This window comes from Leuresthes tenuis, unplaced genomic scaffold (genome assembly GCF_036924035.1).
Source record: "Leuresthes tenuis unplaced genomic scaffold, fLeuTen1.0.hap1 SCAF_20, whole genome shotgun sequence".
NCBI lineage: Eukaryota > Metazoa > Chordata > Actinopteri > Atheriniformes > Atherinopsidae > Leuresthes > Leuresthes tenuis.
The window spans coordinates 8391671-8405617 of NW_027325374.1; the positions used below are offsets into that span (position 1 = coordinate 8391671).

Sequence of the window (13947 nt, forward strand, 5' to 3'; positions counted from 1 at the left end):
AAAGACACATTTGCAAGATGTGACCTGTATGACTCATCCTTAGTCTCCTAAGAATATATATTCACACTGCAGTGAAGCTAGAAGTGAAATCAGGGTGAGATTTGGCTCAGGTCAGGGCGAAATCAGCCTTGTCACACCCTTTTCTCTCCGGTGGCCACACTTGCAAGCTTTTCTGCTCTCCAGGGTAATGATTATCTGTGCTGAGGTGGAAAATAGAAAAAAAGAAAGCAGAACAAGAGCAATGATGCTAACAGCATGAAGTCAGATTGAATTTCGTGATGGAAGGAGAGATTGATGCATGAGAAAAAGTGTTGATTGGTGTTGTAAGCATATGTGGGCTTCTTAAAGGGATCTCCCTCTTTTTCCTTTTTTTCACATCAGGCTATTTTTCCCAGCTTTTCCCTGGCAACAATTTTATGAGAGTTCAAGCTCAGGGGGAGTGGAAAGTTTTTCCTCTGGCTGAGCACTGAGCGTCCACAAATCAGACAATGAATCTTAAATGTCTCCAAAGACATTTATTTATTTCTTTTGATGTAATCACTGAAGTTGTATACGTGTGTCCAGTCTGTCTGCGACACACATCCTTCAATTTCTTTACAACCTGAGACTGCAGTGCAGAAAATGTTACTGCCATTGTGCTTGATTGCTGCAAGGGAGAACAAGGGATGTGGGTGGAATGAAAGGAGGAAAATTAATGCCCCTAAAATGAGAGTGAATCAATATAGTTGCCTGAGGATGTGAAAAGGTGGAATGAGAATGAGAGCTGGGGTGGGAGGAGGGTGTCGAAATGGAGTTGTAGCAAGATTAATGGCTGTTTAAAAAGGACCAGTATTCATCAGTAGCCCGCTTCAGGTACAGAACGGCATCAGAGAGGATGTGTGAGAGTGTGTATGAGCTTTCAAGAAAGTTTATTTTATCTTAAACTTTTTAAATAATAAAATAATCTTCAAACCATATAAGTGATTACTTTACATTCAATTGCAAATGAGGCTTTGTTGCCTTTATTTCCACTCACATACATCACACACACACACACACAGGTGGTGATGCAACAGCACCATCTACAGGTTTGATCATTTTCAGATTCAATAATTCAGTAAAAAATAAGAAGAAAAATCCCTGATACTGAGGAACTTTCAGGTATAAACTCATATCTTTTAAATCAAATAAATCCACAGGAAGTGCAAACTTTTAATTTAGTAATGTTTTATTTGTGTCAAAAATACTTGGTTAAGCTCTCACTTGTACAAAAAAATGTCTTGTCTTGACAAGAAATGTTTTCTCTCAAACACCCTCAATAAATAATCAGCAAAAAGCAAATTCAAGACCTGATAAACACAGATAAAACCGCACGTCTTTCTATCACTTGCACTTGTATGTGAGCTGTTTGCGATGATAGTGGATCCACCCTGGAGCAGCAACAAGCCCGGTCAGGTAGCCAATCATGCCGCCCAGACTGCAGGAAACTGGCCAAACCTACGAGAAGAAGACAAGTGATCGTTCACTGACACTTAAATGATGAAACACCCCGACGTTGCTCTGACAAATGCTGAATTATCTTCGCCACGAGCATGTCCCCACTGGAGTATTTAGTTCTTTTAAAGAGGGTTCTCTGGCGGGAGTTATGTTCTAATTAGCACTATTTTGCATCTCCCCACTGAGTCATTTCACAGAGACTCCCCTATGCAGTAACAATTTTGATATTTTCCTTTATGCCATAAAATATCAAAACGATTAAAAGAAGATCAAACAATTACCGTGGAACGTACAAATCCGGTACAATTAAATAAACAAAGTGCAGCTTAAAGCATTTTAGCACCTGACTTGGTTTCACATGAACACATATTAGGACATCCTGCTCGACACATTTGTATCTATGTGAGAATTTTCCATGTGTGCTGCTGACCTGCCAAGGTCTGTCCCAGTCCAGAGGTATCGGGAAGGCCCCCAACCAGGCACCTATCAGTGTGCAGGCCACTGTAATCTGCAGACCGGTGTCCCACACGGACATTGCTCTGAGGATGAAGAAAGAGCAAAAGACAGGTGTGATATACAAATGTATCAGTGGGGCAGAAAGCAGGTTGAACCCCCCCCCCCCACACTTTTTTTTTGCTTATGCCTACCCATGTCGACTGAACACTCTTATCCAGGCCTGGACGTGTGGGCCAAGAACACAGAGACACCTCAGAGTGGTCAGGGAGGTCAGCAGCACAGCAAGTGAAAACGTCTCTAAGGCAGATCTGAAAATGTAAGAAATTAGATGCTCATTGTGTCAGCGACAGGTAGAAGTTTGGTCCCGGCATACAGGAAAAAACAGCACTCATTTAAGGTCTAAAATGTAATGGAATTAACAGAACAAATAGACATAGGTCATAAAAACGTGTACATTTTCATGTGTCCATACTTCAGTTTTCCATTCTTTTACCTTGCTATACTTTTCTGGTACATCAGCTGCTACTGTGGTGATTCCATCTGGGCACGCAAAGAAACGGCAACAAATCCTCCTCCCCTGCCCTCTTTACTGCCACTTTCTCATTTGCACACAGACAGGTATAATGTAAAAGTGAAATACTGGCTACTCACTCAATCAGCGGAGCTCCATAGAGAACAACCACAGTGTGGAAGAACAGGCATGACAGGAAAAAGTACACGCATGAACGAAACAGCCTCGACAGCTGAGGAAAGAGAGAAGAAGATCCTTTATAGATAAACTATTAAGATAAAAACTAAGCGACAGCAAACACTGAGACCTTTGGGAGCAAGACATGAATGTTTGTTTGGGCTCAAAACCTTAATGAACTAGAGAAATTATCTTGGTTTGATGAAAATAGTTGAACAAGCAAACTCCATCTATTTCTATACAAAGAAGAACAAAAGGCATTTGGCACAATCAGTAATAAAAATCTAAAAAGTGATTAATGTACTTTTATCAACTTATATACCCACTGAAAACTTTATTTAATCTTGATCTGATATTCTAACAGTGCAAGAAATTCACGCAAAGCATTGAAGTTTGAGCCATATTTCCAGTAACACTATGAGAAAGGTGCTCCCAGCAATTACTCTAAATTTCAATGCAATATCAAATGTAAGCAGTAGACTTTAACTCATTAAGTTCGACGAGTACTGGAATGAAAAAATGTTTTTGTCTTCTTTGTGCAGCTAAAGTCTTGTCTTCTGAACTCTAAATGTATCCAATCTTTGCTCCACATCTCATGATATAATGATAATGTGTAAATCAGAACCAAAGTGTGGGATGATAACCGATAATACATTCTAGGATATCATACGAAGTTTTAATATGTCACATTTTAAGGGAAAACATCATCACATAAGAAATTTCAATCCTATAAGAAAAACCATCTCACATCTTATGTCCCGTCAGTTTTATATTTTTATCTCCGTGAGGCGGAGGGGGAAGTAGTGGGAGCACTTCTTCACTGGGAATGACTGGATTAAGAATCTAAACTGTGTATAAAGCATTTAAAACTAGCTCCACCCCAACATCCTTCTACATTAAAACAGTATTAACACACTTATAATGAATGACATCAGCCCTATGGCTCATTTCTTTGCACAACAAGTACATTTGCTTTAGTTACTTTTCATTTAAGATATTTTTGCGGTTTTTTTTCTAAGGTATTCTTTCGCTTGGACTTTTACTTCATTTTGAAGGTCAAATATATGACCTTAGACAAGTAATGCATGTTTGGTCTTATTCTCGTTTCTGTATGTGGATTTCTAGCAGAAGAACTCGGATTACCACGTGGGAGAAATCTACTTATCTTAGATAGATCTATCTATCTATCTATCTATCTATCTATCTATCTATCTATCTATCTATCTAATCAATCCAATTACATTTATTGGCACACCTTTTACAATTTACTGCCCAGTAAAATATCCTAGGTGTTTAGAAAGGTAAGCATTAAAGTAGACAAAGCCAGTAATAAAGGAATAAACGTTTAACTTGACAACTACAACAAACATCCACATTGTTTGGTACATTATCTCTCGGCACCTTGTATCCCAGTGTGTGCTTCTTTGAGGGCGGTGCGATGCCGAGCAGCCAGAAGACGGCGACACTGACCGCTGTCACCGCACCGGACACGGAGTAGATCCACAGCAGGTGCGTGCCGTACACAGAGAAGCCTGGTACGAACACCGCAGGTAATACGGTGGCCATGAACACCGAGGCGGCGATGATGGCGTGAGTGGACGCCATAGCTCTGATTTCACGGTCCCACATGTTGACAGCTTTCCCTATCTACAACTAAAGACTGACGCAGCGAACGAAATCACAGTCAAACGATTTAAAAGTTAACGTAATAGCAGAGGTGAGTAGTGAGTTGAATCCATTGATGAATCTCCCCGCCGCGTTTCCGTAAACACGGAAGAACTTCCGGTGGAGCTTCGCAATAAAAGTCCAGTAAACGCAAACTCAGCTCACAGAGGGAAGAGGGAACTATAACAAGAATGTTATTTTATATAATTTAATTCAATATATATATATACACATAGCCTTTAGAATATTAAGTAGACATGTGTTACTGTCATTTAAAAAGAGGTGAGTATTTGTAAAAGTCTGCATTGTAAAATGGCTAAATTCCCATGTTAAAGTAACTCTGAGTGTTAAACGGACACATATTACTTTTCCAGTGTTAAATTCACACTCGCTGAGTTAATTTAACATTAGCAGTTTGGATTTTGCTGTGATATGCGGCTTTATAATTGCTTTTCAGTTGATTTTTAGTGTTTGGTCATTGTAATTTATTTTCAAGCCTCCTTTCAGATGTTGTCATCATATTTTTAAATCCTGATATGATATGAGAAAGATCACAGAAAGTTTCATTAGCTATTAGCTTTGCTACTTAAATACAAGAAAAAATGTTCATGCAAACTGTAAGTGGATATAGCAAAAGCGATATAGCGATAAAAAAGAAATAGGCTGTATAAGAACAAAAAAATAAATGATCACATTCCAACAGTTTTTGCCAAAAATATCAAAAGTTATATTTGATGTAAGTCCAATTTGTGTACTGGGAATTTCCATAATAATACAATGAGCTAACTCTATAAATAAATAAATATATAATCATCATCTGTCCATCATGTAGCTTAATTTTTTTTTAGAATGATTCTCTGGTATGTGAAATATAAAACAAATCTTTTTTGTATACATCTGAAATCACTGTTTTATTTAGTAGCTTGCAAGTTTCTCCAACACAGTAATACTAGTTTCTTATCGCTCACCCGTATTGGACATATATTTTGAAAAAATATTACACGCAAAAAACAGGAAGCATTAATTTGCTGAAACGTTTGTGCAAGTGATGTGTGCGTCTGAACCAATCATTGAACGCGTTACTGGGACCAATGATAAAACGTTGCAGGCTAACCCAATTAAATATGTGCTTTGAAATGTCAGAAAAACGACCGGAAGTTTACATTAACTGAGCAAGCTACAGCTCGCTCGCTGACATTTTCTCTTCAATTTTAACTGCGTAAATAAACACAACAGAAAGATGGTTTGTGAGAAATGTACGTATGACTCTCTGAACATTGAACTTATTTAATTTATGAATTCTAATAAACGTCGCCGTTGTCAGTGAAGGTTTGAAAGTCTTTGTGGCTGGCTAACGTTAAAGTTAGCTATCTGTTTTGTTGTTCATGTCGTTGTACCTATTTAAACTTTGTTAGTTAAGCGTATAATTTTTGTCTATAAATGTTGTGTTACTTACCATTTCAGGTGAGAAGAAGCTCGGAAAGGTCATCACACCAGACACATGGAAGGATGGAGCACGGAATACAACTGGTAAGCTGAGGGGGGCACAGATTTAGGAAAAAAAACCCATCTTTTTAGGCAACAATGGAAACTAATTCGAACGACAAATTGCATATGAACTAAACAACCGGTGTAATTTGTTTGCGTAGCTCATTTTATTATATCTATTAACTTTTCAAACATATAGGGCTGATCTTACCTTGTTTACAGCCTTTACACGTGAGGGAGTTACAATAATTGTATTATCCACAACTGATCAACATAACAAAGGCTAGAAGTTTTTCTTTGTTAAAGAATACTCTTTGCGGAATATTTTGACTGTTTGTGCAGAAGACTGCAGCTGGGACTTCCTTTCCTAGGGCAGGTAGGCTAAGAGCATTATTAAATAGTCAATTTGAGCATTTCTGGCAATCTGAAAGTGTAACTGAAAATCAGGCTTGTCAACTGTGAGAGTATTAAGAATGAAATATTACAAACCCAGAGATGGTCTTTTCATGCATGTAACTCAAATCAGGTTTCTGCCTATGAACTTCTACCTTTAGAGAGATGACCAAGGGAGCCAAAGGGTGATCCAGGTTGCACTGTTGTTTATCTCAGCTTCCACTAAGTTACTTAACTCCAGTGCCAGTTTAGTTAGTTTCCAGATGGAATGATCAACTCCTTATGCTCTGTGTGCAGAATCAGTCAATCTGATGGACTGCACAAACTGTGTTTACATCCAGGAAAAAATTATTATTGCAATAAAAAGCAAAGAGTTGATGACATCATATTCAGCCTGAAATTGCAGTGTTGCCCTCAGTTGTCATTAATTTGATACAGAAACATCAGTGTCATTTCCTCACTGCGACATATCCTGGTCAGATATGACTTGCTAATGTGTGTGTGTGTATTGCTTTTTTTTTATTTTACATGCAAGTTATCCTTTCTTTGTCTTTAATTTGTTAATTGGTTTAATCACTGTTTATCATAAATGAATTACCTTCTATTTAATTTTTTTGGATTATATCATCGTACATGTGATGATGAAGTTTAATGGAAGTTATTTTTTATTTATTTCTTAGAGAGTGGAGGGCGTAAGCTTAATGAGAACAAGATGTTGACTTCTAAGAAAGCCAGGTGAGTATCCTCCTATGAGGAAATTTGTTTCTGTATGAATCTAAACAAAAAGCTCACACAAAAGTAGTTTCTAATCTGCTTTCTCTGATGATTAAATATTAGCATTTGAAATAGCTACGGTACTGGCAGTGCTGCTGCATTATGATCATGTTATGCTTATTCTTCTCAGGTTTGACCCTTACAGCAAGACAGGCTTTGCTATCTGCAGGATCTGCAAAAGCTCGGTTCATCAGCCAGGATCGCACTACTGCCAAGGCTGCGCTTACAAGAAAGGTATAATCTCACGCACACCACGCTGAAATCCTAGGAGTTCTGCGTTCCACTAGAATACGAGGATGTAACTTTCACACCTCTACATAAGAATTGTAGGTGTTTATAGTGTAAAATAGATATTTTATTTGCAAAAGTTATCCGTCTTGTCCTGCAATCTTTTCATTGACCGACATGAGTCTTGTTTGTGTGGTGGATCCTCTCAATGAAGAACAGCAGCACAGAGTGAAACTGGTACTCTCGGCTTATTTGAAGCGTTACCTTGACATTGTTTTGTATCAAATGAGGCAACAACAGGAAGATTGTTATTTGATAAAGTGCCAAAAGGTGATGGCCAAACTTATTGGACCTAATTGCCTGCTAATGGTTGATTGAGAGCTCATATTGATGCAGGGCTGAATTCACCTGCCAGTGTTTCTAATTTTCATACATTTGATCACTATTTTCTGCTGCTTGTTGACTTAAGTGATTGATTTCAAGCTTTCAGGTCTTTATTCCCTCTTTGTCACATGTTCAGTTGACTCGACATTGATGTAATTTCATCTGCAAGCTGTGCAGGGTTTATTGCTGCCCTTCATACACAGACTTAGTTCAGTGAGTTTCAGTAACATGTTAATGGGGTATGCACACGTAAACATGTTGGCAAGTCCATTACCCTCTTCTTCAAAGATGTATAAGTATTTATCCCATGTGACAGTAATTTTACTAGCTGTGAAACAACTTCATCATGACATCATTCAGCTTTTGAGTCAGCTGTTTAGACGTTTTCACCTTTTTGTGCATCATAGTGTCAAAATCAAAGTCTGTTGCAGTCTCGCATGAATAAACAGAGGACGTGCAGATAGAATGAAGAGCTTCTCTGATAACTTTGTTTGAGTTTAGTATGAATCCTGGTGCAAGGTCTGTGTAGTATTTAGAGTGAATGATGAAATCCAAATAGTAGCACATCTGAGTGAACCATCTTGACTGCAGGAAATGAGGCCAGATAGAGCTGCTGTGGCCACATACAATTAACATAGAAATTAACAGTAGGTCTAAGTGCAGTTTTCAGATGGTTCAGCAAACAGCAATAATTTCAGTGGGACAAACATTCCCTAAATTTTGTACTATAGAGTTTTCTATTAGAAAGGCCAGATTTCAGGCTTGGATGACCCTCTGAAATAGCTGGATTTATATGTTATTGTTCTCAGGTGGATTCTAGTATCACCCATCTTTTTGTGCACTGTCGTTTTGAAGCAGTAGCTGGCAGACATTTTCATTAAAAAGATCATAAAGTCCAGTCTACACAACCTGCTCAGCGCTGACCTGCGAAACATACGGCTTTTATGAATGGTGGACCATTTAGCAAATAAAGAAACGTTCTGTATATTTTATTCAAGAATTATTCCTGACAAAAACACAGGTAAAAACTGCCCTGTGGTGCAAAAGAGTGATGTAGACTTTTTTTTTTTTTTTTGTCTCTGTTAAGTTTTGTGATTACGGTTGAGATTAGGTGCAGTGTCCTGCTCCATATATTATTTCTGCTTTTCTTCCTTCCTTTTTGTCTCCTCAGGAATCTGCGCAATGTGTGGAAAGAAAGTTTTGGACACCAAGAATTACAAGCAGACATCTGTGTGATGGCGTGCTGATCAGAGAATAGCTCTACAAGTGAAACATTGGACTGTGAAAGAGAACGATCTGGACATGGCTTTGATAGATTATCTCATAATACTGCTGGAACTATCCCAGTGGTCCTACACAGGCAAACTGTGCTGCACCACCTGTTATTGCCCGTTTCTAAAATTGCCGTTTCTTTCAGACTTTTTGTGTATTTAAAATCTGTGCTTAAATTTTCGATTAATGGCTTTTTTTAGAACATTGATTTCTTTGTGTAATATATCCTGTTTTGAATGTGAGTGAAATAAAGACGGTAAGAGGAGATTTGACTGGGTCATTTTGTATCTCTGCCTGCAGGTAAAGGCAAGTGTAATTTTAGCCTCTTACGCACAACATATACATATTCCCCTTTTTATGCTGTAATAATTGGTTTACTCTGACATAATCATATTTGGAAACTGGCTGGTGCACCCTCAGCTGTGACCCCCCCCCCCCCCTCCCTTCCTCAACCTGCCGTCAGGGATGGAGGTTATAGTTCACAGGCTGTCTAATGACAGGCTCCCCCCTTTGATATTTAAAGGGCTTGCTCTGCCTCAGGCATTCAATCGTGTGCACATGCTTGTTCTTACGTACCCTTCTTGTTTTAAGCGTCTGTGCCATAACGCAAAAGCATCATAAGTGCGTGTAGATCTAGTAAATGTAACTGCATCAGACAAGTTTAGCAGAGTAAGCTGCTGTGATCTAAATTTAGAAAATGTACAGAGATGTACTTCAATATGAAATGACAGCATGACTTACTGGTTTAAAAGTCTGGATCCTTCAGTTTGTATCATTACCTTTTGCTTGTTCGGTTGGCCTTTCACATCACCAATAATACATTTTGATTCTCTGACCTGGTGAGTTGCTAGATCTGCAGTGGAGCCACATTTCAGCTTTACTTTGAATTTATTCAGTTTTTCTTGTCCTCATTATCCCGCTGCAATTTCAGGCATCCAGAAAAGGCACATTTCTGTGATGGAGGCTGAACAGTTAGCTACTTGGTAGTACTTGACTTACGCGTTGTAGTAAGCTCACCAATAATGTTACAGTGTTAGGTTTGGGGTCTGGTTTTGTTCTGCTTATATACTCGTGCTAAAATTGACAGGAAACTGTTTAACTGTCCGTCTCCAGAGCTCAGTACAACACAGTTCTCATTCTTTTAAAAAAAATGCAAGAATTTATTGACCAGCACTGATAATGTAGTCTCTGAATTTGCCTTACTCAGACTTTAAACTTTGAATAGTGTGTAAAATGTCTGTTTCCTTTATTAAAAAACCAAAACATTTTTAAATAACACAGCAAATTGCTCACATACATAAATAAAAGGTAATCAACTGTTGTAGTGTTGACATAATTCTTTATTTAAGACTTCAGAATACATGATACCATAGTCATTGATCACATAGCTACATTCATTAGCTCTAATCTTTGGACTACAAATGTAATAATTTATGTTTGATTTGTATCTTAAAATGTCATATAATACAAAGGTTTTATAAATGTATTTATAAATGACACATCGTTTGTTAAACTGCTAAATTCAGTGGATTCTAAATACAATAATAATGTATGGAAATAACACTTTGGAAAAGCACCAATGAAAGTCCCATCAGACAGCACATAAAATTCAAAGTTTGAGTATTCTCACATTACAATATTGCACTCAGGTTTCATACTTTAAAACAACAATATTGCCATTTAAAGAAAAGTAAAACATATACCAAAGGCACCATGAATGAGTGTGTTTGTGTTCACAGTGATTTCCGATGGTGGATTTCAGCCGCAGGGCTGAAATCTTTCAGGCTTCTGTGTATGTATAGAGGTTAGCTCAAGAACCGGAGGTCCTACTGTGACTTTATGTCTTCTGTTGCTGGTCTGTGTGTTTTTAGAAATGAAGTCACACGCAGACCCACAGTCTCCCCACAGCTCTCTGCACGCTGCTCAATGCAAAGACTCAGGGTTGGAGGGTATTTGAGGTGTGTTAGGCGCGCATCGATAGGGTCAGGAACTCCTCTCGGGTCTTGGGGTCTTCTAGGTAAACTCCCAGCATGGTGCTCGTCACTGTGCGGCTGTTCATCTTCTGGACACCACGCATCACCATGCACATGTGCCTACAAACACACACACACACTTGTGTCAGACTCTCAGTGGCAGCTTTTGACATGCTTTGAGGAATCTCTATTGGCTGAAGATAATGCATTTAAAGGGGAACGCCACAGATTTTCCCACATCAAATTCTGTAGACAAACTGTTAGAGTGTGAAGTTAGACAGGCTGGGGCAGAGAAGATTGAAACTGTTTATTTGCTCATGAAATGAATGATTTTTTGCAATATTACCGTGGTGTGTATGTGTGTACTTACGCTGCTTCTATAACCACAGCTACTCCTTTTGGCTGCAGAGCCTCAGATATCCCCATAGCAATCTGCTTGGTCAGACGCTCTTGGACTGAAAGAAACAAAATAATTCAATGCATTTAAGCCTCATACAATAGAATTTACTGGATTCAAGCATAATTTACAGCCCAGTTGAACTTTAAATGAGTTGCTTACCTTGAAGCCTCCGGCTGAAGATCTCCACAATCCTGTAGAGATCAGAACGCAAACAAAGCAGAAAGGACTGATTACAGATCAGGTGTAATAATGGTTCATCTTCTGATAAACACAGACTGACATTAGTCCTCAACCCCTGGCCTCTAATCTGGACATCCAACTGTATAACCTCTTCATCTGTGAATCATTCACCCTGCAGGATTCTACAAATCTGTCAGGCATGTTAATCTAAACCTGCAGTGACTCTGTTGCAGTTATTCTTGGTTTATATGTTCATATCTGCTGCAATATTCTAGGGAAGGGAGAGGAGGAGACAAAGAGGCTGTGATAATAACCAGTGATTCCCACAGGTCTGAAGGGATTTTCTCATGGCTCGAGCGGATAGAGTTTAGATTTGTGTCAGTGAGGGTGCTTGATGAAGGGACTAGATGATGGCCGATGGGCTCAGACTGTAAGCCTCCAGGTCAATGCACTGAGATAACAGAAGAACGCAGTCACCCGGCGCTAACACCGGAAACATACAGCCACAGTGACAGCAGCAGGGTATGGTAAGTGTGTGAGGGAGCATGCGTACTGCATTACCTTGCCAGCTTGCTCAGTCCCACCACTTTTTTGTTTGGAATGTACCCGATGTGAACCTGGAAAGAGGTGACAGTCAGTAAGGGCAGAGGTCACATCATGAGAGGAAAGGGTGGGAAATAGTAGCAATACAGAGCTGATCTTAAACAACCAAACAATGCCTGCTAGTTGCATCTACACACACAAGCTTGCACAAATTCTGCTTTTAAGCCCATTAACTTGCTGGATTATTATTTGCTGCAATCCTTGTATGCACCACCTTTATATCTTATATCTTGTTTGATTGACTGATGCACACGTTCAAACTTACCTTTCCAAAAAAGGGCACCAAGTGATGTTCACACAGGGAAAACACATCTATGTCCTTCACAATCACCATCTCATCATGGTCTTCATCAAATATAGCATTGTTTAAGATGTCTGTTGGATGCAAACACACACACATTCTTCAAAAATTTGAACTACTCCGTTCCATTTAAGAAACAAATGTGCATACATGCAAAGGTTATATTCCAAGAACATGGATCGTTTCTTGTGCTATTTGATGTTCTGGCATGAAAATAGTTTTCAGATAATTATTCCATCAGTGATAAATATACAAATCCTTTTTTTTTAATTAATCTGGGTGATACATTTCAGAGAATACTGAACATGTCAAAGTGTTTCCAAATGAAAAAGATTTTCAGTTAATTTCAAAACAACACAAATAAATCTACCACACAGACTCACCTCTGAGAGGCTAAGATTTGCTTCCACAAATAACTAATATTCAAACGACATTCAAAGTTGCTGCATATCGACTATAGTGCATTTGGATTCCGTTTGTCTGGTCGCTCAACAGTACATTTTCAAGAGAAAACATTGTTCATTATTACCTATACTAGGTCAGAACATAATTAACTTTGATGCCTATAATCACTGGCACACTTTAAAAAAAATCTCTTAACTTCTCTGCAGGAGAAGCTTCAGGACTGAATTCTGAGTTTTACTTTAGACTGAATGGTCCCATGATGCACCAACAGTCTGAACACAAACAAATTACCTGAGATGAATGATCATGTCAGAGGTGACCTGTTGACTCACCTTCGATGGTCTCATGGTAGCCCTTGGTGAGGAATTGGATGGCCTTGGCGGCGCGCAGCGGCGTGCGCAACAGCCCCTCCCGGTCCGTGTCCTCCCCGAGGTGCTGCAGGATGTTGGTGTAGGCGGCCTCCAACTCAGGTAAGCGGGACTCGTCCTCGGACTCTTTGCGGGACGTCTCGTGTTTGCGGTGCACGGCGGCGGATTTCTTGGTGTCTATGATGAGTTCGCCGAAGCTGTTGTTGCAGTGGAACTCCTCCACGGTGTCGGTGACTTTTCCGTTGCAGTGGGAGTTCATGTCGCTGCGTCTGTTGACTCTTCGAGAGATAAAAGGAGAGAAGAAATAGTAGATAAGAGGTCTGAGCTGGCTGAGTTGACCTGGTGCTGCTGCTTGACTGTGTCCGCGCTCTGCTTTTATAAAGCCGACGGGAGCGCATCAGCTTCTCATTCGTCAGGATGCCGCGTACGTCAAAACACTGGATCGTCAATGGGGTCATCATACCACCCCCCTACCACCACCACACACACACACACACACCCTCAGTACATGAGGTTGGCTATGCAACGGTTTTTCTGCATCTGGCATCACTTGACACTTAATGCATTAGGCGTATCTCCATTGAATTTGTTCCGATTATGTTACACCGCTTTACTACAAACGTTCTCTTAAACAGCTCACGAGGCTCATTATATGTTTTTTTTTTCTCTTTTTTTCGCGAAAGTCAGACGTAGTATGACCCTTTATCTTTGGAAATCAAATTGGATAAGAGGTTGTACAGTGAGATACAAATGTTTGGGCACTACCGGCAAAACTTCTTTAACCGTTAAAACAAAAGATGAGCTGATCTTCAACAGGCCTTGGATTGAAGATTTAACATTCTTTTTTTGGTGTTGTTATCTAAGGACATATTTGGGCTTTTCTGTTTAATTTC

General features: G+C 39.3%; 3 protein-coding genes across 3 annotated transcripts; 1 reads left to right on the plus strand and 2 right to left on the minus strand.

The window, feature by feature from the left end:
* Positions 1–1015: 1015 nt before the first annotated feature.
* On the minus strand, positions 1016–4406 carry pigf (phosphatidylinositol glycan anchor biosynthesis, class F). Its single transcript, XM_072373475.1, has 5 exons — positions 4022–4406; positions 2584–2675; positions 2124–2240; positions 1907–2015; positions 1016–1476 (listed from the first exon to the last, which is right to left on the minus strand). Exons 1-5 carry the CDS (start codon positions 4247–4249, stop codon positions 1363–1365), a joined length of 660 nt encoding a protein of 219 aa, XP_072229576.1. The 5' UTR covers positions 4250–4406; the 3' UTR covers positions 1016–1362.
* A 1026-nt stretch (positions 4407–5432) lies between these two features.
* Positions 5433–9091, plus strand: cript (cysteine-rich PDZ-binding protein). Its single transcript, XM_072373476.1, has 5 exons — positions 5433–5541; positions 5750–5815; positions 6847–6901; positions 7071–7174; positions 8724–9091. Exons 1-5 carry the CDS (start codon positions 5526–5528, stop codon positions 8786–8788), a joined length of 306 nt encoding a protein of 101 aa, XP_072229577.1. The 5' UTR covers positions 5433–5525; the 3' UTR covers positions 8789–9091.
* A 1077-nt stretch (positions 9092–10168) lies between these two features.
* On the minus strand, positions 10169–13415 carry gch2 (GTP cyclohydrolase 2). The gene is made up of 6 exons (XM_072373308.1): positions 13019–13415; positions 12246–12355; positions 11939–11994; positions 11357–11388; positions 11168–11252; positions 10169–10917 (listed from the first exon to the last, which is right to left on the minus strand). Exons 1-6 carry the CDS (start codon positions 13311–13313, stop codon positions 10788–10790), a joined length of 708 nt encoding a protein of 235 aa, XP_072229409.1. The 5' UTR covers positions 13314–13415; the 3' UTR covers positions 10169–10787.
* Positions 13416–13947: the final 532 nt, after the last annotated feature.

Excerpts from the sequence above, each read along its gene's own strand:
- pigf (XM_072373475.1), bottom strand. The coding sequence starts at position 4,249 with ATGTGGGACCGTGAAATCAGAGCTATGGCGTCCACTCACGCCATCATC. Across the intron at positions 2,241-2,583 it reads TATGGAGCTCCGCTGATTGA|ATCTGCCTTAGAGACGTTTT; the intron begins GTGAGTAGCCAG and ends TTACATTTTCAG. Across the intron at positions 2,016-2,123 it reads AGAGTGTTCAGTCGACATGG|AGCAATGTCCGTGTGGGACA; the intron begins GTAGGCATAAGC and ends CTTCATCCTCAG.
- cript (XM_072373476.1), top strand. Across the intron at positions 5,816-6,846 it reads TGGAGCACGGAATACAACTG|AGAGTGGAGGGCGTAAGCTT; the intron begins GTAAGCTGAGGG and ends TTTATTTCTTAG. Across the intron at positions 6,902-7,070 it reads TTGACTTCTAAGAAAGCCAG|GTTTGACCCTTACAGCAAGA; the intron begins GTGAGTATCCTC and ends TATTCTTCTCAG.
- gch2 (XM_072373308.1), bottom strand. The coding sequence starts at position 13,313 with ATGAACTCCCACTGCAACGGAAAAGTCACCGACACCGTGGAGGAGTTC. Across the intron at positions 12,356-13,018 it reads CTACCATGAGACCATCGAAG|ACATCTTAAACAATGCTATA; the intron begins GTGAGTCAACAG and ends TGCATCCAACAG. Across the intron at positions 11,253-11,356 it reads CTTCAGCCGGAGGCTTCAAG|TCCAAGAGCGTCTGACCAAG; the intron begins GTAAGCAACTCA and ends TGTTTCTTTCAG.